A 24,067-nucleotide genomic window follows, 5' to 3' on the forward strand; every position below is an offset into this window, starting at 1 on the left:
GTGCGTAAAAGTCAAGGAACAAACGAGAAATAAGGTCCTAGCGGTTCATTTTCATCGAAGTTTGTTACGCACAAGCACGGAGACACTGAAATGCAACCACTAAAGAAAACCGCTACATCAAGCCTCCTGTGTGCCATCATGACACGTACAGTGAACTGCACACACACAAACACACACACGCGCGGCCTGGCTCTTGCCAAAACAGCTAATCTCAAATCCACAGGAGCTTCACAGCACTCAGCCGGTGCGTTAATACAGCAGCACTACAGAGTGAGTGACATGATAATTACACTTCTGTCTATCTGTCTCTCTCCCGTTACCACCCCCACACCCTTCCTTCTCTACTAAGCCCCCACGTACAGGCGGCGTTCAAACACTACTTACTGTGGCTCCTGGTGCTTTCTTTCCACCGAGCTTTCCCAGCGTTCAGAGCGGCACACACTTCAGCTCGCCAGGCTCCGCGTGTGAACCGGAGCTGGAACAGCGGCCGGTAGTAGTGGCCCGCTTTTTCTCACACACACACACACACACACACACACACACACACACACACACCCTCCCCCTGCAGCTCTATCTCTACTTTACTGACCCCTTTAGGATCTCCGCAAAGCCGTTAAACCGTCACTTGCTTTCTAGAATGTGAAATATATAGTACATTGTCAACTCCCCAAAACCATAAAACTAACTTTATGGACCCCACGTGACCAAAGGAGAGCCAGTGAGAGGTATCAGTCTGAGGCCAGGCCTGATCTTTACGATCCAAGTTGAAGATTAAAACCTCATCCGTTTGACATGTAAATGTCAAAGTTGCCTTCTCTTTTATAATTCGACCCAAAGCAGAAGGGGTGAGCTTCAACAAAAATATGGCACACATACAAACAGAGAAGCAGACTGCAGATAGAGGTTGTGTCCAGATGAGGCTCGGAGCCGGATCCGAGCCGTGTAGGAGCAGGGAAGCTGCAGCAGAGCCGGTCGGTGAGTTTAAACGTTCATTTGCTTGTTTACAGTTGGAAACCAGGAGAATGTAATCTCATTTGCTCGGGAGTGGCCGTTAGGACGGAAAAGGAAGGTCGTTTAGAGAAAAGTGACCAATTTGTGCAGTGGCGGGTAGTTTGTTGTCTTGTCACACATGGTCAGCACAGATGAAGATTGGCCTGTGTGTGTGTGTATGTGTGTGCATTTTTTCTATCCAGCTTATATAGTGAGGAGTGAGCTTGGCGTTGTGATGCTGCTAAAAAGGCCCAGGAGGCCGTCTCCTTGGAAATGTGGCGTTCAGGGATCAAATGAGGTCTTAGAAAATGGATGACGGGCCTCTGGATGAGTGTTTGCGTCTTTCCAGTCGGGTTTTTCCAGATTGAATCATTTTGTAAAAGAAGCAACTTGCTAAAGCTATTTTACATTAGGCTCAGGTCAGAATGCGCAGTGAGCGTGCGGAGAGCGGCGGAGGGCGAAGGTGCAGAAAAGTGAATAAGAAAGAGACGAAAAGTTAGTCCAAACCCTCAGAGTTGATGAGATGAATCACTGACCTCAGAGTTTGGCAGTTCACAGCTGATGCCATCACTCACAGGCGCACATTTGCATATGAAATAAATTATGGTGACTGTAATGTCATTATGACACTGGCACATATATTCCAAACAGAATCATCTGGCCCAGTTGTCGCCCGCCCCAACAGAAGTATTGGCTTTGCCATGGTTACCATTTGTGGCGCACAAAAAGCTGGTTCAGTCTGAATATGAGGATTTTTATTGTTGCTGTATTTTTTTTTCTTTACTCCAAGTTACAAACAAATACAAAAAGCTCATTGGCAGAAAGCTCACAGGCCTTAGAGAACGGCATACATACACGCTCACACGCACACATGCTTGTCTTTCTGTAGCTGTGAGGACACCCAGTGACACAACCCGTTACAAATAAATGCGTAATGAGTACGCCAAATTTTAATTTTAATTCTCAAGCCGAGTCTGATCCACTAAACAGAGCTGTGAAGGTGTGAGGACAGAAATGCGCAGAGTGTCCTCGCAGTGATGGAATCCAGCTATAAGGTGTCCACGCAGCTACGTAAAGACACACACACGCACACAGAACGTAAAAATATCCAACTGGCCACATTTAAAAATGTCAATATCTATATACAGCCTTTCTGAAACAGAGATCAAATAATTACAATAATAACAATAATATACAGTTACATACTTTGGAATAAAAGAGCTATACACAACATCATAGATGGATGAACGGGCGCGGGGATGTATGCACACACACTCACACACTCACACACCTTTTCTTTTCCTGTGTCCTCGTTAAAAATAGGAGCAGGTTTGAGTGAGGAGGACGGAGCAGGGTGGTGGACTCTAACAGGTAGCCTATACACGCGTTATTGGCAGTAAATAACTTACAACAAGAGCTCACATGCTACGTTTCTAGGAAGCACTTTGTCAAATACTAAACATCGCACTTGGCACATAAAACTATATTTAGACATTAAACAACAGGTAGGTAGCGAGGTCCTCAGCTAGGACGCAGGTAGAAACGGTAGGTAGCATATTCATCCCCGGCTCCTCTCCTCCACGCAGCTATTTCGTTTTTTTTTTTTTTTTTTGTTTATGACGAAAACATACAGGGACACTAAACATTTTTGTTGCTTTTCGACAAGAGCAAGTACCACAGTCATTTTCACGTTGCCCTAAAACACAAAAGACCAACATGCCAAACAAATCAAAAAGTGCTGCGCTGCTGTACAGTACTCAGCTGATAACAGGAAGTGTTCTTTAGGATCTGGAATCTGTTTGTGATACACTCGTTTCTTCATCACCGTTCTTCTTTTGCACCGTGGCTTCTCCTGTTGCTTTGTTCCCCCCCCCCTCCCTCTTGTTTTGTCTCTTATTCTCCTTCTGAAAAGCCTGTACATTGTAGTGACATGTCCAAAAAGACATGGACGGATTCTTCTTCTTCTTCTTCTTCTTTTTTAATATATATTTGTATTTTCTTAACGCGTTAATTCTTTTAGGGTTGGAAGGCGCTGCCGCCGGTGGCCAGGCTCATGCTTTTCAGTTTGTTGTCCTTCTTCCACTTCATCCTCCGGTTCTGGAACCAGATCTTGATCTGCCGCTCCGTCAGACAGAGCGCGTGCGCGATCTCGATTCGACGCCGCCGCGTGAGGTACCGGTTGAAGTGGAACTCCTTCTCCAGCTCGAGCGTCTGGTACCGGGTGTACGCCGTCCGCGCCCGTTTTCCGTCGGGGCCCGTCATATCTGAGGGTTTGGAGCGGACAGAAGGGGGTTACTGAGCGGGTTAGGGTGAACCAAGAGGAGACACAGACGGCTGGTGTTTTGGAAATGCACCTTGCAACACACTAAAGCAACATCTGCACCAATGCGCTCTAAAATCCCACCAGATCAACACACTTGATGATTCCTGACCTGACTTCACACCGTTCTTAGCTTATTATAACCACATTGTTTTTGCATTATTGTGACCGCCTCCTCTGTGCCCCCACACACATACACAGATTACAGGAGACATATTTCACCCACAGCTTTATTAGAATCTGTGTGCGTAAAGGCACAACAATAGTGCGTAAAACTGTCCTTCACCCCAACAGCAGCCTTTCTTCACACGTTTTATTTCTGCCATTTCCACTCCACAGCATGTGCTAAAAGATTTGCTTTTATTTGTCACGTTACTGTTTTCTTACAGAAAATCCTCCCCTTCTCACCATCACCCTCTATATTTTCTTTCTTTTTCTCTTTTCACTCCAGCTCGCTCCCTTCAAGCTTTTATTGCCCCGTCCTCTGCCTCACCTCTCTAATAAAGTTCCCACACGTAATAAAACTTCACTTTTCAAAGAGGCAACAGCTTCCAAAGCCTTCCTGGCCTCTCTGTCTTTCTTTCTTTCTCCGTCTTTTTCTTCTTCTACCCGGCTCTGTCTGCACTCTTCAGGCTGTTGGGCTTTGCTACCCGGTTTGCCTCTCTCCTGACAGATTTATGACGCTTTTGTGGAATTTGGTAAAATAAAAAAGAGGGGGAGAAGACAGAGGGGGCAACCATCCGGAGTCCCTGTCTCCTACAGGAGGGAATTGTGAAACGAATCGCACCCTGATGCCTTGAGAAAACACGCTAATATCTTATTTCAGCTGGTTAACCAGAGGCAGGTCAGCTGTCCTGTTTAGTCACTTTCTGATTTCCGGATAAATCAAACCCAAATAGGGAAATATCCTTATAACCTTTAATTTATATAAGACACTTTAAGCGTTGATTACAGGCTTAAACGCCCCCTGTCTGATTTTTGACAGCCATATAAAAAGATATTACATAAAAACAAATTGACGCAGTGTCGGGATCTGGACAGAACCAGGGACTGATCGTGTGTCTTTCGTCTACTCTCAAACAAGCAGTTTACTCACATGAAATTTAAGCAGAAATAAGACTGAATCTTCAGTGTGTGTGTTCAAAGAGGCACAGAGCACCATGTCTCTCCATGTAGCGTCCATAAGAACAAAACTGTCACAACCCCCTGTGTCGAAACATGTAGTCAATCTACTGAGACAGTGTTGTGAATATTTCTAGGATACAGAGCTAATAAGCAGCGTCTACCATGGCTGATGTGCAGCTTTCTCATCCAGGGGAATATCTGTGGCGGCTGAGCCTCGCTGCCCGCCGTGCTGCCAGCGGCTGATCCCGGCGGGCCGCCCTCCTGCTTCTGCACGGGCTGCGGGTGTCCGGTCCTGTGCGGCGGGTTGTTGCCGTGGCCGGCGTCTCGATTGTGCTGTAGCTCCTCGGTCTCTGGCGAGGAGTCGTCCAGCTCCGTGAAGCGCTGCGCCGTGCCGCCGCTGCCACCGCCGGAGGAGTTGGAGGACAGGTTTGGAGAGCTGAGATTGCCGCTTCCTGGTTGCTCCGAGCGGGGAGACGAGCTCTGAGCGCCCAGCTTGGTGTCTCCATTACCAGGGGACAGGAGGGAGTCAGCTGCTGAAGCAAGAGAGCAGCTCGACGGCTGTCTGAAGCCTCTTTCCGTGGTCGGGGAGCCGAATCCCCGGGAGTTCCCGACGACCGAGCCGCCCCCGAAGTGTCCTCCGGTGTTGGCGGCGCTGCTGCTCCCCCCTCCCCGGTTGGTGACGGTCAGGTCCATGCCATTGTAGCTGTAGCCATAAGAGCCCGAAGCATGGTGCATGGTGGCGGAGGAAGAGTCCCTGAACGTCCCGCCGTTCATTGCGCCGCTGCTGGTTCCATAATTTAGCAGTTGATAGTCGGGGCCATTTGGGTAGCGCCCCGAGAACGAGTTTACAAAGTAAGAGCTCATTTAGGTTGTTTTAGAGAGTTGCACTCTTACTGTTGAGTACTAAGGGGCGCTTGATTTGTTAGATTTCTCTTGGTCGTTATAACGCGGGTACTTTCAACGATTTATGATGTATTAGTGAATTATGGCGTTGCACTGTACTTCGTTTTTAGCTATGTATGTGCCGTCCAAATATGGGGGTGGGGTGGTGTGTGTGTGTATGTGTGTGTGTGTGTGTGTTGGATGGAGGGGTGTGTGTGTGTCTGATGGGGGAGGTGAGGGGTGAGGTGAGGGAGGAGAAAGAGAGACAGAGAGAAGGAGGGGGGCGGTCACGTGCTTTTGTTGACCAGTCGTAAATTCTCGCCGATGACTTTGGAGAGGTAATTCATGCGCTGAGGTTTCTAATGATGAAGGGATGGGCGGGGGAAGTTCTCCCTCACTCCCTCTCTCCCTCTCCCTCTCTCACCCTTTATTCTGCTGCTGGGGGTGCCGGGGGTGAGCTCTGAGCGCCACCTACTGCAGACATAATTTATTGCACTGATTAAAAAGGGAGAAGTCGACACTCCAAAAAGAGTCTTGGGTAGCTGGTATAAAATATTTTCTCTCCTCCACGTTCTGTCTCTCACCGCATGTGCTCATGTGTCTCATCACTCACTGACCTTTGCTCAGGCTGGAGAGGGGAAGTCGGGGAATATGAATCATAAACTAGGAAGAAATAATGATCAAATATTTGTACAATATATAACAGAAACCATTTAAGTTACAGTATAGATGTGGAAGAGGTCTATGATCAAACAGGATTCTGCGCCATAAATGCGTCACGTTACTGCGTCATTCTGTGCCACAATAGCGGACGTGACATATGACACGATGCAGTGACGCAATCAAGCCGCGTGCAGCCTCCAGAAAACTATTATAGACACAACGGGGATAGAATAGATGGTGAATTTTATACTTCTGCTCAAACATATTTTATAAAATGATCTATATTCAACTATGAATCCATATTTGATTCAATCTATTCTTTGCATATTTTGCAACATTTCCTATTTTCTGACATCATAACCATGGACAGATGTCATTATAGCTATTACAGCAATCTTCAGTTAACCTATGAGAAAAAACAATATCCACTTCTCTGACTTCCCTCTGTGCTTTTTCTTTCTTTCTTTCTTTCTTTCTTTCCTCCCTCACTCATTCTCCTTGCAGCCTCTCTTTCAGCTGCAGAGGAATGCTAAACCTGATCTGCGAAGTCCAAACTGGATGGAAACCTGCAGATTTATGATTTGTTGATTCTCAGGTCAGGATGCATTACAGCGGGGGTGCCTTTGTGTGTCAGTGTGTGTGTGTGTGTGTGTGTGTGTGCTATGGATGCAGGCCTCACTGTGCACACGTGCACTTGTGTTTCATTCTAACCCTGACACACACACTACATGCACGCAGTCCGCACGCAACATGGGACAGATGAAGAATTCCAGATTTTTATGCGTGTGAAACGATGCAAATGAATGCACCCTTTGGGGGTAAGTGTTGGGAGAGTGGAGGGGGGGGGGGGCGTATACATGTGCTCTTGCATGTGTGTGCAGTTTCAGACCACATTTCAAACACTCAGCTGCTCACACACTGAGCAGCATTAGTCGGGAATGGAAATCATCCAGGATATTCCATCGCACCCAGGCAGATAGAAACTACTGCAAAAAGCGGCAACGGAGGGGGTTGAAAATGCCCCCTCCCCTCCAAACCAGACACCAGATTTATTATTTTACCTACAAGAGTTTTGATGTCAACACTAAATCACCCGACTGCAGGCCTGAAAGCAGGCTGAGGGGGCTTAAACGCACACAAGCCAACGTGTGCCAGGAATGGCCTGCAGGCTGCAGAGACACACAGGAGGCACTGACCCAGTTGGCAAACACTTCTGAACACACTCCCTTCATTAAATATAGATTTCCACTATCCCACTGAATATTTTGACCATGAAACAGCTCGCTGACCATGCTGGTCTAAACAAACAGCACGGTCAGTACCTAGGACGGATTAAGACTTCTAGTGCACAACACAAAATGCAACGCAGCTGTTTGTTTGATTTTGTAGTTTGTGTATTACATTCTGTTTTCTATTTCTGTACCACTCCTCCTGCAGCCTTCATTTTCTCGGCTCTCATTAGAATGTTGTCTAAGCTCACAGGTTCTCAGGATTCAGGGTTTCCATTCTTGTTAGGGCAAGGTGCCTCTCAGCTGGAGAGCCTCAATCAGGATCTGTCCATGAGCACAATCCTACATTAAACAGCATTTATTACACGCAGGGTGCACATGAACTCACTGCAATCTATAAAGTACTTTGATCCTAATTTCTAATAAACTGCACACAAGCTAAAATGCTACAGATTTTCATATTTGATGATTTTAGAAATGGTTCAAAATTCAACTTTAAAAGTCAGAGCACAAAGCAACAGAGCTTTTCAGACCTCCTGAAGACCTTTTTGGAGGAGCAGAGAGTTTAAGGGCATGATTCAAAACACAGACAACTAAAGAAACCATAACAACATTCTTTGTCAAAAAAAAAAAAAAAAAAAAAGTAACACACTAAACTGTTGTGATCTCCCAGACATCGTGTGCAGGCAGTGTGTGTGTGTGTGTGTGTGTGTGAAATGAGCCGTGTGGGTCACAGTGAAACCACTGTGTTTAACATAGAACATCTGCCAGCGTGCAGTTCACTGTACAGCACACACTGTCACTGTGGGAATCGACAGCAAAAAGAAGAAGCCTGTACAATAACTTAACAAGTGTTAACACTGCTTAACGTCTACCAGATCCCACTGTGTGTCAGTGAGACCGTCTGATGGTTTGATGGTGAGCCTAAGCCTGTTGGTGTTATGAAACTGAGTCTCCCAATAAAACAGCAGTGATTATCAGACCTTAGTTTGCTAAAGAAAACCCATATTAAATCTAAACTTACTGACTCTGCCAAACACAGACTGCTGAGAATGTTTTATTTTTCTGTGTGTGTGTGTGTGTGTGTGTGTTACTTATTTACTGGCACCTCCTGCCATCCTTTAACTTGGCACCTTGTCCTATAACTGAGCAGGATTTTATTAGCAAACTTAATATGGCTGTAATGCAGTTGGATGTAGTGAGGACAGCCAGTGGAAATGGCACAGGGTGAGCTGGAGGCTTGCAGCAGATGTGGGGTTGTCTTTACGCTATAATGAAGAAGCTGAATGCAGCGGGAGTCTTTAGCAGAACGGACGCGAGCTAAACAGGCCTCCATTATTACCAGCACTTCAACGATATCATGGAGCAGTGTTCGCCCATTTGTTGCCTGCATAATTACATTTACACAATAAGGCCATTCTGAGTAAAACAGCGGAATAACATACCACACATTATTCTATTCTCTATCAGTCGAAAATACAGTTTTACCTAAGATAATATGATAGTCACATCCTATGTACATGATGGTATGCTAGTCATAAAAGCTAATGGCGCGTTTCCTGTTTATTTAGCCTACTGTACGTGTTGATGCTAATTCACTTCTTGTGCCCGCTGTTTGTACAACTACTCATTATTTACCGAAAATAGGCTCTCACACACACACACACACACACACACACACACACACACACACACACACACACACACACACACACACACATTTTACCTTCACGCGCCCCAGCAGTGAAAGCCAAAACCCGCTGCTGGCTCGAGATAACGCGCGCGCGCGCGCGCTCACTTACTCGGGGGACACACAGAGTTCAAAGGGTCACGAGGACATTGTCCACTTAGTCTGGGTGAAGAGTGTGTGTGTGTGTGTGTGTGTGTGACGTGTCTGGCTGGCCGCTCGAGGACAGATCAACTTTCTCTACTGCTCCTCGTGCTCATCAGTTAGTTCAGGCTGACCTTCCTCATCATCATCATCATCATCAGCAGCAGCAGCGGCAGCTCGCGCCCCTTGTCACTTCCCCCCTCCGGGCCGTCGCGTGCGCTTACTTGGCCCCGGCCTCGTCGTCGCCTCGCGCGTCGTAAATATCTGCATGCACATTCCCACTTGGAGCTGGACGTTTATGAGCGTTCAGGAGCTAAAAACGAGCCATTCAATGCTAAATAAAGCGATCAGCGCTGAAGTTTGACCGCCGAGGGTGACATGTCACTGTTCCTTAACATTTCAATGAGTCCATTTGTTTTTCCAACCAACAAAACCCCATAAAAAAGACCCTCTCTCCGTACAGTTCTATACATTTTATTGAACAATTCTGATAGGTAGTATACGTCATTACGTGACAAAAACACTAACAAAAACGAACATTGTAAAAATCCATAAAATAGACACTTTCCTGAACGTTTAGGTAGTTTGGAGAACAACATCAGTAGGTCAACACCACCTCCCACTCGCCCTGCTATATGGGAAAAGTAAAACAGTTGCAAAGGTTAAATTACCCCCACTCCCACCCGCAATTACAATATTCTCACTGCACAAGGTGATTTCTTCCCCTTGCTTATTTCTATACAGTTTAAATATGGACACCATATAACATACATACACTTCTCAAATAGCTATTACTCCCCGTGTTGTTGTGTGTAGCCTACACTGAAAGAAGGAAGCCAAACCAAACTAAAGAGATGACCTATTTTAAAGTTGATCTAACTACTAAGTTAGATGAACCTAACTGAATTATGTTCAACTTACCTTATTCAGTTAAGTGCAACCTTTTGTTTGTTTTTTTTCTTTTAGTGTAAGAGCGCACGGGCAACTGAAGGTTTAACACACACAACACGTTTACAGTCTATGAAAAATAATAATTATAATAATAAATGGGGGGGATCTGCCTGAAGTGGAGTCCTAAAGCTTTAAAACAAGTGCCAACAGATAGGAAGTACTTTTGACAAAAACTTATACTAAGTAGAATAAACCATTAGGTGGGTTTCCTTGGAATGCAACAAGAAATTGTGTCTCTAAACAGCTTGTCACCTTTAGGTGGTGGGTTACCTATTTATTGTATTCTTAAATACACTTTGGATGCCACGGCCTGCACCAACGACACCACCACCATCACCATCATCACCATCACCACCGCCTTTCTCTGTCTTAATTCTGCTGCTTCTCTTTTTCCCGTTCTTTCTTTTGATCTGTCTTTTCCACAGTCTCGCGATTCCTTTTCCAGAGCTTTTGCAAATCATTTCCCAATTTTCGGACCATGCAGAGAGACGACTACAGCATAAAAAGCTTACGATTTTAAGTGGATGACCATATTAAGACGGATCAAAACGAGATTCTCTTCTCTGCTCAGGTAAAAAAAAATATGTACTCTACTTTTTCCCCCAGAGTTTTCATCCCAGCAAACGCCTGGACTAACTTTGAGACGGGGAGAGGACGGGATTAACCAGCATGCCTTTTTCATCCATCCTCCTCTTCCTCTTTCATTTCTTATCTCAGTTTCTCATTTCACTCCGTCCGTTTCTCCTCCTCCTCTGCACCGTTCACCGTCGAACAGGAAGAAGAAGAAGAAGAGGTGGATGAGGAAGAAGAGGAGTTGATCAGCTTGTTCTCCTTCTTCCACTTCATCCTCCGGTTCTGGAACCAGATCTTGATCTGCCGCTCCGTCAGGCAGAGCGCGTGCGCTATCTCGATCCTCCGCCGCCTCGTGAGGTACCGGTTGAAGTGGAACTCCTTCTCCAGCTCGAGCGTCTGGTAGCGCGTGTACGTCTGCCGGCCGCGCCTCCCGGGGCTGCCGAAAGTCCCTGACGGAGGAGAGAGACAGGGGTTAACGCACAGGTTCTGCGGTGTCACAGAGGGAGAAAACACTGTAAAGTCATTTAACTAACGCAGTCTGGTCAGTTCCCACCTGCCAGCTGGACATCAGTGAAGGTAAGAGCGTCCAGCGCGCTGTTAGGAAAAGATTTATCCTTTTGAAAGTGTGCGTAAAAGGGTGGCACTGGCGTGTTCTTATGATACAAAGCCTGACTGGAAAAATGACGCTGGAAGGCTGATTAGAAACAATAATAATAATAATAATAATAAGTAAAAGTAAGGATAACGTTTCAGTCGGCAGTCCCCTGAGGATCCGCTTCCTGTCCTCTGATCCTCTCTAACAGTATTGTGGCCCCCAGTGGTAAACAAATTGCCATGTTATCAGTTTAGCAGCTTCGGTTTCTCTGTCGATCTCTAAGCATTGGATGGAAACAAGCGAGCTCAGGGCACATATCTAAATCTAAATATCCATAAATAAAAAAAAAAAAGTGCATTACAGTGGAGCACTCTGTCTTTCTGTGTCACTCCAGCTGCCTTTTAACATCCCCAGCTGTCATTTAGACGTCGCTTTGCGTTTTATTCCTTTTATATATATTTCTTTGCGGCGGCTCAGAGCCTGTTCCCACCTCATCTGTCATAACTCGGAGTGTCCTGCAGGGTTTTTTTTGCACAACAGTAGCCCTGCATCATCCACCATTAGTCACCGCACTCTCAACAGGCCGTTTTTTTTCTGTGTTAAACAAAGACACTGATTTGCAGCAGTAGCTCACAACAGTCATTTTATAATTTGGTTGGATTCGGCAACAGGACAGATGTATTTAGTGTCAGCTAAATTAAAAAGTTTTCACCGTAAGCTGCTGGCTCTGAGCGCTGCAGCGTTAGCAGGCCTGATGCAAATGAGTTGGGTTATGATTAAAAAGCAGTGCAGGGTTATCAGGAGACTCCACATAGCAGAGAAGTTGTGATAATAAATACAGCTGCTGGGCCACTGACATCCTTCTTCTTTTATCAGTAGCAGGATACAGGTTTTATAAAAAGAAAGAAACACGTTTCCTTCAGTGTCAGATAGTGACTGATTGTTCTTTATTTTATTTGTGTATTTGTATTTAGAACAGAGAGGCTTGAGGAGAAGATTCATTTAAATAGATGAGTAGAAGACGGTGCCTGCTTTTAGTTTCCTCTCTATCAGTCTTTTTATCTGGTCCTTGTTTTCACCCACAACATTCTCTGACAGGCTTTTCCTCTCTAAGTTTCTTCCCCCTGCTCAGTAGCGGCTCCGGTCAGCAGGTCACATACAGTAACAGGAGCTAGAACCCAAACAAAAGCCGGTTTATGACGGACTATAAAATCCCGAGCACATGACTGAGTGACAGGCCAACAAACGGGGGGATCTTAAAAAGCAGCTAGTGGGAGAGGAGGAGGAGGAAAAGAGGAAGGGAAGACAGCTCAGGGCTGACGGAGGAAACAAACGTCAGTTTTATGACGGGGATCATAAAATATGCAAGACACAAGTGGGAGAGGAATTAGAGGAAGACACTCACCGTTGCACGCGTTCATGCGCTGCATCCACGGATAAACGGGGACCGACGCCGCCTGCTTGTCGTCCATCGTTTCGAACAGCCCCTTCCCACTCAGCCCAGTGCAGTCTGCTTTTCGGTGCATGCCGTCCTGGCTCAACGTGAGCTGGTGTTCTTCCAGGCTGCACGGATGCTCCTTGTCCCGGTAGAAGCTTGTGGCCGCCGCTGCAGCCGCCGCTGCCGCCGCTGTGGCATAGTCGCAGGCACCGGCTCCGGTCGCGCCCCCTACGCCGACCCCCGCCGCTGCTGCAGCAGCACGGTGTCCTCCGTACGCTCCGTTGGCCTGGTAGTACGTGGACGCCGGGTACGGTTTGTCTTGGTGCACGCCGCCGCCGCTCGCACCGTAAGCCACCGCCGCGGCAGCGGTAACGGCTGCTGCCCCCGGGTAGTGCCTGAGCGGGTGGTCGGCGGCGTACCCCGACGAGTAGAGCGGGATCTGACCCAGGAACGACTCCGCCGCCTGCCCGCCTCCACCCGTCCCCGGTAGCGTCACCGGGAAAGAGGAGTTGACAAAATAGGAACTCATCGGAAGAAAGTAGAAGAGGAGAAAAAAGGAGGAGAAGAGAGGAGAGAAAATGAGAGGAGAAGAAGAGGAGAGGGGAGGACAGGAGGGTACGAAACAAACACAACAATAAGGTTGACGCGATGAAGAAGAAGGAGGAGTAGAAGGAGGCTAACGGCTAACGGCTAACGGCTCTCCCTCCCGTCCTCCTTCCTCTGCCTTCCCCTGCCTGCACTTTATGATTTGTTGTGTTTTATAGCCGACAGACCGGCGGGCTGCTGCTATCACTTAGTTTATCGCAGATTGGGAGGAGTGGGTGAGGAGGGTGAGGGTGAGAGGGAAGGAGGTGTGTGTGTGTGAGTGGGTGGGTGGGTGGGGTGTGTGGGGGGTATCAGGGTGGCTGAGTGCCAGTGTGGGACATAGAGATATAAGGCTGGGGCGGGGGGGGGGGGACAAAAAGAGTGAGAGAGAGAGAGAGAGAGAGTTTGTGTGTGTGTGTGTGTGTGTGTGTGTGTGTGTTGTATGCGGAGAAGACGGGATAGGGTGACGAGGGGTATGAGGGGGGAGGCAGAAACCAGCTGACCTCACACTGACCAATAGGGAGCGTCTGTGCCTGGCATTCGTTCGCCCCTTTTCCTTTCGTTAGAGAGAGGAAAAGCAGGGAGGGGAGGGGGGTGGGGGGTGGAGGCGAGGGGCTGGGAACCACCGCGCCCCCCCCCCACCACCCCCTCCCACTCCTCTCTACTTTGCTATTTCCCTTCTTCACTCCCTTTCCCTCTTTCTAATTCTCCCTCAATCTCCCTTTCTAATTTTCCTCCGGTTGCCGGTGACATTGCGCAATCGCACCGGAATCCTCGGCGCGTTAAATTGATTCTTTCTCTCCCTGTGTGTCTTCCTCCGTCTGTTGTTACACCCATAAAACCCAGCACACACACACACACACGCACGCACGCACGTGCACGCGCGCCCTCCCAGAGGGGTGGTTGCTGCTGTACCACCAGAGGCAACCGAATAATAAAACATATTCCCAGCGCTTTGCAGATAATACCGACCGCATTAAAATGAATTTGGCGAGCGTAAATCACAGGCGGGAGCGCGCTGGAGTCATGTGTGGTCCCCTGCGTCTGTCTGTGTGTGAAAGAGCCTACAGTATAATGGGCTGTGCACGTCTATTGAGGTGTTTGTACATTTCTAATTGGTATATTTGGGTTGGTGGGTAGATTTATGCCCCATCCCCGGTCAATGTGTGTGTCCTCCTCTTACCACAGGCCTTTTCATCGAGAGTAACTGATAATGTGGAGGCTGCTTTCTCAACAGAATCTGTTCATTTCTCATTGATGGAAGATAACCCGGGTGATGCTGCCTGTATGAATGCGTTGGATCCAGGCTAAAATCCAACTGGTGAATTGTGCGGCTTGGTCGGTGTGTGGAGTAAATGAATAGTCTCTTTTTCTGTGACACTGATTAGGTTGAAATGTACACGGAGAAGAAGAAAAGAAACAGTCTCGAGGTTTCTCATTTTTTTCCGTTTTGTTGACACTGATTACAGCCTCGCACGCATGGAGCTCTTTCCACTGTGGCCATATATTCAGGTGAAATATATTTAGACAAATCATTTACTTTTAGCCTGAATGATATACTTTTAGGAAACAAAAAATATGACTTTTTTTTTATACACTACAGCTACCACTAACATCTCCGTTAGTTTTTAAATTCATGATAATTAAAAATTTTATTTAAATAGTAGTATTGTCCTAATTGCAATCAGTAAGCGCTCCAAACATTTTATACATTTAGTTTTTGCAACTAAATGTATAAAAATAATAAAATGTAATAAAATCATTCAAGTTAACTTAATTACACGACTGTTTACACCACCAGATTTAAATAGATTTTTTAAATATGTATAGGCTATTATAACATATATTTATCATTCATTAATTATTATTAATATTGTTTGATATTTATTATTAAATTGGTCATTGATATAATAGGTTCTAAATAACTTAAATATTCTTAGATAATAAAATAATGTAGTTATTTAAAGGGCTACACTGTCTAAATTATGATCACTGGCTAGCACTCAAATATTGTTGTGACGTAATTGTTGCTACTGTTAGATCAATAGTTTTAGAGTAAAAAGTAACAGTAAGGCAGGATTCACATACACACACACACACACACACACACACACACACACACACACACACACACACACACACACACACACACACATTAAAACTCATTCTGTACTTTTTCCAAAAATCATCCTATTCCTGCTCTTCCTTTTTCTACCTCCTCTTCCAGATAAAGAAGGACAGAAGTGGAGGATAAAACCCGCTCTGTCTTCCCACTCGCACTAACAAATATGTGTCGCTGAGGTCGTAAAATAATTGCGGCCATAAATAAGTCTCCGTCTTTGTGTCTTTTCTCGGTGTTTCCCCTACAGGCTCGGACTTGTCTGCATGGCCAAACTGCAGACAGTCCGGGTGACAAATAGAGACAAAGACTCTATTTTTACTTTTACTTTAGCCTCCCATACAGCCCCCATCCATTCCTCCATGCCCTCTCTCCTTCCTCCTGTCTTTCTTTCTTTCTTTTTTTTTGTGAAGGAACACTCTTCAGAGCAGGGGGACAGATAATAAGTTTAATCATCAGCTCTCGCTTTCTGTGCAGGATCACACAGACAGATGGGGAATCTCTCTTCATAACTTTCATTTCGGCCTCTCTCCCCCCCCCCACCCCACCCCACCCTCTCTGTTTCCCTCTCTCCTTGGCAGGACACTCCGCTTCCTCTCTGCTTTGTGGGAACGGGAAGCAGGAGTATTGTGTTGGAGCTGCCTGTGGTTTAATCATTAATGAGCACTAACAGTCGGGACAGGACAGGCATGGCCTACAGCATGGGACACACATACAGGACGGTAATACCATTATTATATATATACAAGCCGTATGTATTAGCGCCGTCTTACCGTGATTGTGGCTTTGGCATGTCATCAGTGCTACCTGCTCTGTAGCCTGGAAGGTAAATATGACTTTCTGACACAGGGCTGACATATTCTGATTTATCCAGTGTAGCAGCCAATAAGAGCGTGTCGACACAGTAATGACTGAGATAAGTCTGTGTAAAACAGCTCCACTGAACTGCTGTGCAGTTAAAAACACGTTTACTACCCCGTGTGTTCACTGTAATGGTACGGCGCAGCACAAATTGATGGCAGGCTGCAGCAGGTGAGGTGTGAGTGTTTCCAACCGAGCTGCATCAGGCCTGGGGAGATTTCTAACATGTCAGGAGCACTTCCACTACAAGGGCTGGAGCGTTTTTGTTTTTTTTTTTTTTGGCTAACATTAGCCAAGCTAGCCTCAGTAATATAGACTCCAATGTGCATTTAGGCCTACATAATAATAACAACAATAAAAACAACTCTTAAATAAGAGACAATTGTAACTCAACAGCTAAAGCTAACAGGCCAACATTGTGAGACACCACATATTGGTTCATGCAGGAATACACACTTTAAGTGAGTCCAGTCATTTCAAATTACATTATGACAGTTTTAAAATACAGGCTAAGTCTGCTACATGCTAGCGTTGCGTTTGATAGCTTAAATAGCCTAAGATCAAGCTTAGCTCAGCTACACATAATAGGAACATCTAGAAACGGGTTCATGTTTATAACAATACATTAAAGTCATTCAACAGTGACACCTACATTTAATGACTACACCTTTGAATTATTCCTACGGCTAGGCTACATGTTAGCCGCCTGCCTGTGGCCTCTTGTTGTTGTTTGTCGTCGCAGGTGTGAACGTCATCCAGCGGCAGGAGACTCGACACTCACACCGCAACCGGAGCCTGGAGCCAGTAACGGGGAGTGGAGGAAGCAGAGCCAGCAGCGGTAATGAGACCAAACTACCATGGCGAGGTTTTTTCTCTCAGTTTCCTGCCGTAGATTAACATTAACTGTACTTTAAGCAGACCTCACCGCTTGTGTGAGTAAACACTGCTTTGCATGGGTCTCATGAATGAAACGCACGTCACCTTACCTTACAAAAACACAGTGCTTTTTATTATCTACAAATCAAAGATTGATTAATATATGTAATGTATGTTTTCTATAAAAATTTACATTAATTCAATTAACATGTTTAGACAAAATATGAACATTGAAAACGATAGTAATCAGTTACAAAACAGCGATGAAACAACAACCTCGTCTAGGATACTACTACTACTAGTTAGCCTACTACTAGTCTACAAGGTTAAGAAACCAAAACATTACAAATCAACAATAAATAGAAGACGTAGTAAAAAGTATTTTAAACTTTAGAACACAAACTACTATAGACAATGAGTTAAATGAAGGAAAAATAGCCTCCATTTGTGTAGACTGTAGCACTCGGTAATACTACTACTACTACTACTATTAATAATAAATGATAATATGGAATAAATCGAAGCAGTCTGCTCAGGCGGTGGAAATAGGCTGTAGCCTAATAGAATAAAGGATGATATTAAGAGTCTCCCCGGAGAAGAAAATAAAAACAATAATAACCTGCATTATGTGTAAGAGCTTGTATATGGTCTTCAACTGCTACTGGGTGATAATTACTAGTGGCAGTTATTTCTTATAACGGATATGTGTTTTTAAGCCCGCTATATTCCCTCGCAGTAAATCAGGCTCCTGTAGCTGGGATTGAGCTGCAGTGTAAACAGTTGAGAGCTGCTGAAGGAACTCCAGGAATCTGAGAAACTTGGGAGATTATCCACATTTAAAGCTGAACGCTGCTCTGGAGCTTTGTGGCTCCTTTTCACCTCGTGTGTCTGTGTGTGACCTCGGGACTTTTATGGCTTTATGGCCGTTTATGACTCCTTGTAAAGTCCGGGGAAATGGCGACGAGGTGAAAAACAGGCCCGCAGCAAACAGCAGATGAACAAATGTGCTGTGCTGCACACGAGGAACGCGCGTGAACGCCGCCACGAGCACTGTACAGTTCATCTGCAGTTCATTTCAGCAAAGGCTCAGACTCTCTAATACCAGTGAGCAGTGGGACAGAGCTCTGGATGGACCTAAACCTACGCTGTTTCTTTTATTAACATATTTACTAACGCGTTTATAAAGTCTGCTCTTAACCTTTTAGTCAGGTTTAATATTAAAATTCAAAACGGAGGAAAGAAAGAAAGAAACCCGCGCGTCGATCAGGAACTGTTTCTAATAGGAGACTGTTTCCAAACACCTAAAAAATAAAGTCATTATTTAAGAATTATTATTCTAAGCCTTTTCAAAGGTAGTCTATTATATTTAAATAACTATACACGTATATAGGTTATAAATCAAATATTGCCTATGTCTATATGCTTTAACTTTAACTAATAATAATTCCGTTATGAAGTTAAAAAAAAAAAAGGAAAAACTAGTAAAATTCTAATAAATTGTTCAAACAAACTGCAGCAACGTGGAGCTTCGTCTTTTTAAGTCAAACTGTGAGTGAGTTTGTCTTATAAAGCGGGTTAATGACAAACTGACAGAAAGTGCCTCTGCAGTGCTTTTTCTGTTTTAACGTATTCATGGTTTCCAGGCAGCGCGAGCCGGCTGCCCGCGTCCTTCACGGCACCGTGAGCTCGTGCTCTGGGTCAGTTCACCGGACTGTGCGCGCGAGCCCTCGGCCACAGAAGGGGCCCCGGGACAAGTTAAAAATTAGCGGAGACAGATGTTTGCAGCAACACGGACAGAGAGGGCCGCTCTCTGTCGCCAACCGTCTACTCACCAACAAGAAGCTCGAATGCAGGTGCGCATTATACGCATATATATTATTATTATATATGTATATTATTATTATTATTATTATTATTATTATTATTAGTAGTAGTAGTAGTAGTAGTAGTAGTAGTAGTAGTATTTATTATTTTATTGTTATTATTATTAGTAGTAGTATATGATTAATTAGGCGAGTAGTCACAGCCAATAATAATAAGAATAAGAAGAAATAATTTGCTCTGGTGTCTACAATACCACTACTAACCTAATTAATGCTACTTCTAGGCCTACATTAATAACTACTAATAATATTTACAATAAATACAGCATGTGCATTTACAATGACATATTATTAGTAATAGTATTAGTAGTATTAGTAGTAAACATAAAAGATGAAAATGTCTGCCATACATTTTTAATGAACCTTTCTAACTAATATTACAACCGTTTAACATCCACATTGCAAGGATCCGACGTGTTTTATTTACATCCTAAAAATAATTGTTTAATAAATAATAAATACGTTTAATTAATCATTGTAATCTCAAAGAAAATTCAGTCGACGTGTTTGGCTGCACGGGGGCATATTGATTGTAACTGCGGCGAAGTTTTGAATATCGGATTAAAGACAGATGATGTCGGGCTCATAAATTAAAAATAAGACTGTGGTTTACTGCCTCTCCACGCCTTTCCTCCATGAGGGTCTTTTCAAGTGATCACGCACACGCATGAACACACGCACACACACACACACACACACACACACACACACACACACACACACACACACACACACATACCTGGGTTCATATAACCTATTTGGTGGGGGGTTGAAGAGCAGATCTGAAGATGAACGCCGGTGGAGAAAATGAAATCACAGAGCAAGGACGAGTTATTATGTTTACACATGCATATATAAGCACATGCACGCGCACAATAGAGCCGCTGGTTGCCTGTGTTTATCAAAAACAGCAACCCTGTCCAATGAGCACACATTTTACATCCTGAGCTTCGGTTTCCTTGGGCGCGGGCGCGCACACACACAGAAAAGCCATTTAGGTGCATTTGTGTGCTCTTGTGCGCTTTGTCCACGCCTCATTCAACACAGTGTAACAGCAGCCAGGCCTAACCTTGGAGAGGGAAACATAGGGAGAGCAGCGTCTCTGCTTCCATGCCACAAATCTGTCTCTCTCTGTTACATCAAAGAAAGGAGGAAAGAAGCCAACAAGCAGCAGGACAAAAGCCAGAATGAACCAGAAACACACACACACACACACACACACATGCGTACACATGCGCTCTATGCCTCTGGTCATGTCTGCTCTGGTTTCATTCCAAAGAGGACAACAAAGTAAACATCAGTTAGTCAACAGGTAATACAACATAGACCATGCTGCCAGCAGCACCTCACACCTTACACAAAGACACGTTTATCACGACACACACTGTGCGTGTGCATGTCTTTGAACAGTGGGTGTGATCCCAAAGAAGAAGTGTGTTTGTCCGTGTGGCTACTTGTGGGTATGTTTGGTACTGTTGTCAAGACGTCGCTAGATGGCGCCAGAGCGTTTTACAGGGGCTCACAAGGGCTGGAGGGGACTTTCACCACTGAACACCGCCGCAGAGCAGCTGCAAGGTCCTGGCTGGGTGTCAGCGGGACGACCGCTAGCGGAGCTTCACTGGTTACTGTGCTTTCATGGAAGAACCTAGTTATTAAGGCCGTTGACATGGAGCTGACAGGGTGGGCTAAATCTCCCAGACACTCCGCAGTTTGCATCACTTTACTTTAACATCATATGGTGTTTGTAAATTGTAAAATAATAATAATAATAATAATAATATAAATAGATAAACAAACAAACAAAAACAAACAAAAAAAAATAAACATGTCAAATGTGATCTAATCCAAAAATTGTCTCCATGTGATGAGTAAATGTACGTGTTTGATAATTGTAAATGCACATTTGCATCAATACAATTCTAAACTTGATTTGGGCCCTATGACTGTTAACGCCCGCTAACATTTCCACGGCTACTGCTGCAAATTATTTCTTAAAATATATTTTAAATCAGCTTTTCCTACAGCTGACAATATAAAAGACAAATATGAGGTGTAAAGATATGGCAATAATTACTGTTTTAATATAACCACTATTTATTATGACCAAAAGCAACAACAGCAGTTGCCTGAATTGGAAAGATTAAGGCTGTTTGCTTTAAATTGAGATTTGTTTTCCTGTTTATTTGTCTGTTTATTGTGGTAGAATAGGACTATTAAATACATGTTTTCTTAAATTAGATTTACTAATTCCGATGTAAAATGAAATGAAATGAAATAAAATGTTTTATTTTGTAATAAGGTGGATATTAAAGGCGTAAATCTGTTCCCGGTGTTAGAAGTGTGTTTCTTTGTCTTTGTTCCTCCTCCTATTACACTCTCTGTGTCTCAGTCTCTCTCTCTTCCACACACACACACACACACACACACACACACACACACACTCACAAAGAATTAGTTTTAATTAAACCCGAGTCAATTCAACGGAGACATGTTTGTATTACGGTGATGAAGTAAGGAATTGGTTTTTAAACATTAAGTGCTTAAACTAGACTTTGCACAAGCACTGGCCTGTCACTATTTTAATATCAGTATAAATATGATTGCGCAGTATCAACCAACCAGAGGTGCCAAGCGCACATATCAACCAGAGAATTCTAGAAAGGCTGCCATCAGTCATAGAGGAACATAACTGTCCAGCACTGATGTTTTCTCGTGTTTTGACAGGTTGTAGAAAGAAAGACAGAAAAAAAAAACACAAGAATATCACAGAGCCAATACTCACTCTAAAGGGAAAAGCAACAAGCCGCTAAAGCGCAAAGGCTGGAATGACTTAGCTGCTGTGCCATGTCAAGTAATAGTCCAGTATTTGTCGATTATTATGATTTGATAACAGATTTTAGAGGAAAATGATTCACTTTATTGCTTTCATATTAATAGCGCAAGGTACATGTATCCTGGTTAGCTCTCTGCAGTGGGCCTTGTTCCACTAGTCTTTCTACCTGGAAGCGTGGATATAGATTCAGCCCGAGTCCGTAGTCTTCTATAGGAGGACAGCGGTTATTAAATAATATCCATCCAACTGTGGGAGTTTGTGTTTTAGGTCATCAGATCAGAAGAACTATGCTTAAAATAAAGTGTATGGAGCCTTTAATGTAGCCTATAGTTGTGCGCTTTTTGGACACATGTATTATTATTATTATTATTATTATTGTTGTTTTTGTCGTCTATACTACTAATACTAATAATAATAATAATAAAATTGTTGGGTAGAAACGAGTGGCCTTTTAGCCTTTTAACAAATCCCAAGTCCTCATGATTTTGAAATGTATCATCTCAGCACTCACTGATTCACAACAAAACTGAAATACACGGAACATTGATGGGCAGTGTTAACAGGCCAGGGGGGAAAATCCTATAATGTTTCATTGTATGTGTGGAGTAGAGGGTGCAGGGATTCCCTTCATCCTGAGGAAGACTTGCTATTGATATCTGAGACAGCAACAAATTGGAGACCAAAGAGAATAGAGACAGACAGACAGACCTGCAGATGTGTTTGTGAGTGTGTGTGTGTGTGTGTGTGTGTGTGTGTGTGTGTGGTGTGTGGGTGGGTGAGGGGTTATTCTTAAGAAGTGTCCTGGCCTGTTAGCTGTAGAAGAGTGTGTGTGTGGGGGGGAGCGCACAGCCTGGGCGCCGTAGGGAGGAAATGAGAAGGGAAAGAAGGTCATAAAAGTGGGCTGGACCGATGCAGACAGAAAAAAAACATTCTTGTGTCTGTTCACACACACAAACACACAAGCTGTCAGTCAGCTGAAAGAACCTGAAAGCTCATCTACTAAGATGTGGAAGTGAAAGAATGAAACACACACACTGAGAGCACAAAACAACACGGGAACATTTTTAAAAAATGTCCTGCAGCCTCCTTAAGATATGAAAACCCAGCAGCCGGTGAGAAAACGTCTTTAAAAAACTAATCAAGTCATTGGAAATTGTTCCAGCGAACACCCCAGCACACCTGTCCTCACATCAAAGCCAGACTCCCACTCGTCTCACACTGCCCCCCCCCCCCCCCCCCCCCCCCTCCCTCCCTCCGTACAGTCTGCACGGCTTGGGGCACAAAAAAGAAAGATGTGAGCTAATCTACCGGATCTCTAAGAGCCGAGTTTTAACCGATGGATGGCTCTTCCGCAGCTAATCCCAGCACTTAGAGAACCAATTCATCTGGATAATTCATCGCCGAGCCTAATCCAGCAAGGAAACGCTTTAATCTGAGCTGGAAAAGTAACACCTCATTTATAACGTTAATGCATCAACCAGAAGCAGCACAATCCCGCACAGCTCTGCTCTCTGACTTGTTGTCTTCTTCCACAATGCGCATGCAGCAGCAGCAGCAGCGGCGGCGGCGGCGGCGGCGGCGGCGGCGGCTGCGCGCAGGCCCCGCCAGAGGAGAGAACATGCAAGAGTGGCTCTTACCGTTTGTTGATAATCCGTCAGGAGCCCCGCACACCTGAGAGCCCACTTCGGCGTCCCGCGCGCAAGCAGCCAGGCACACCGGAATGGCACGAGACATGCTCCGCCGTTTGTAGACCGGATGGATGGATGATAATTGGACGGAGGGGGTGGCGGCGAGAGGAGGTGAAGATGAGGGGGAGGAGGAACTGGAGCAGGGGTGCGTTCCCCCCGCTGTCACCCAATCGTCAAAACACCGCCGCCATCTTCATCACTGCATCATCATCATCCTCCTCCTCCTCCTCGCGGTGACAACTGACAATTTTAACTAAATGGTCAAATGACAATTTAAAAAACAAACAAACAAACAAACCCCGACAGAGACCAGCTCCGGGACGCTCCCCCCGGGTTAGATCTCGCCTCTCGCCCCTCATCACAGCGGAACTGTCCCCATCTCGGTCCGTCGATTGCAGCACGAGACCAGGCGGCGCGCGGAGCCATAGCGGTGGAGGAGGAGGAGGAGGAGGAGGAAGAGGGGAGGACGGGGGGTGAGGGGGGGTCTGAGGGTTGTTGTCAGCGTCTCTTCGTGCCGGTTTCCACACTCACAACTGTATTCTCGTTAACTAGTCCGTTTAATTAGAGCTGCGCCTTCGGCGAGGCGCCTCTCGAGCCCCGGGCTCGAGCAGGGGAGAGGCGGCTG

The 24,067-nt window shown here is 45.1% G+C and overlaps 3 protein-coding genes across 4 annotated transcripts in view; all 3 read right to left on the reverse strand.

Annotated features, from left to right (window-relative positions):
- Positions 1-23,471, reverse strand: part of hoxb3a (homeobox B3a) — an 80,980-nt gene extending 57,509 nt beyond the window's left edge. The window contains exon 1 of one of the 2 annotated variants that reach the window (XM_026350407.1): positions 23,392-23,471. The gene's annotated coding sequence lies outside the window, so the exon portion shown is untranslated. Of the gene's footprint in view, positions 1-384; positions 492-23,391 lie in introns of those variants that run through there. The other variant, XM_026350400.1, reaches the window with a different exon arrangement.
- Positions 1,745-5,442, reverse strand: hoxb5a (homeobox B5a). Its single transcript, XM_026350445.1, has 2 exons — positions 4,597-5,442; positions 1,745-3,254 (listed from the first exon to the last, which is right to left on the reverse strand). Exons 1-2 carry the CDS (start codon positions 5,297-5,299, stop codon positions 3,007-3,009), a joined length of 951 nt encoding a protein of 316 aa, XP_026206230.1. The 5' UTR covers positions 5,300-5,442; the 3' UTR covers positions 1,745-3,006.
- Positions 9,507-13,439, reverse strand: hoxb6a (homeobox B6a). Its single transcript, XM_026350457.1, has 2 exons — positions 12,565-13,439; positions 9,507-11,013 (listed from the first exon to the last, which is right to left on the reverse strand). Exons 1-2 carry the CDS (start codon positions 13,124-13,126, stop codon positions 10,718-10,720), a joined length of 858 nt encoding a protein of 285 aa, XP_026206242.1. The 5' UTR covers positions 13,127-13,439; the 3' UTR covers positions 9,507-10,717.
- Positions 23,472-24,067: the final 596 nt, after the last annotated feature.

This window comes from Anabas testudineus, chromosome 8, assembly GCF_900324465.2.
Source record: "Anabas testudineus chromosome 8, fAnaTes1.2, whole genome shotgun sequence".
NCBI classification, from domain to species: Eukaryota; Metazoa; Chordata; class Actinopteri; order Anabantiformes; family Anabantidae; genus Anabas; species Anabas testudineus.

What these genes read in the sequence shown, in the direction of transcription:
- hoxb6a (XM_026350457.1), bottom strand. Translation starts at nt 13,126, where the DNA reads ATGAGTTCCTATTTTGTCAACTCCTCTTTCCCGGTGACGCTACCGGGG. An exon ending in GCGCATGAACGCGTGCAACG is followed by an intron (nt 11,014 to 12,564) that starts GTGAGTGTCTTC and finishes CTCCTCCGTCAG; the next exon opens with GGACTTTCGGCAGCCCCGGG.
- hoxb5a (XM_026350445.1), bottom strand. Translation starts at nt 5,299, where the DNA reads ATGAGCTCTTACTTTGTAAACTCGTTCTCGGGGCGCTACCCAAATGGC. An exon ending in AAAGCTGCACATCAGCCATG is followed by an intron (nt 3,255 to 4,596) that starts GTAGACGCTGCT and finishes CCAAACCCTCAG; the next exon opens with ATATGACGGGCCCCGACGGA.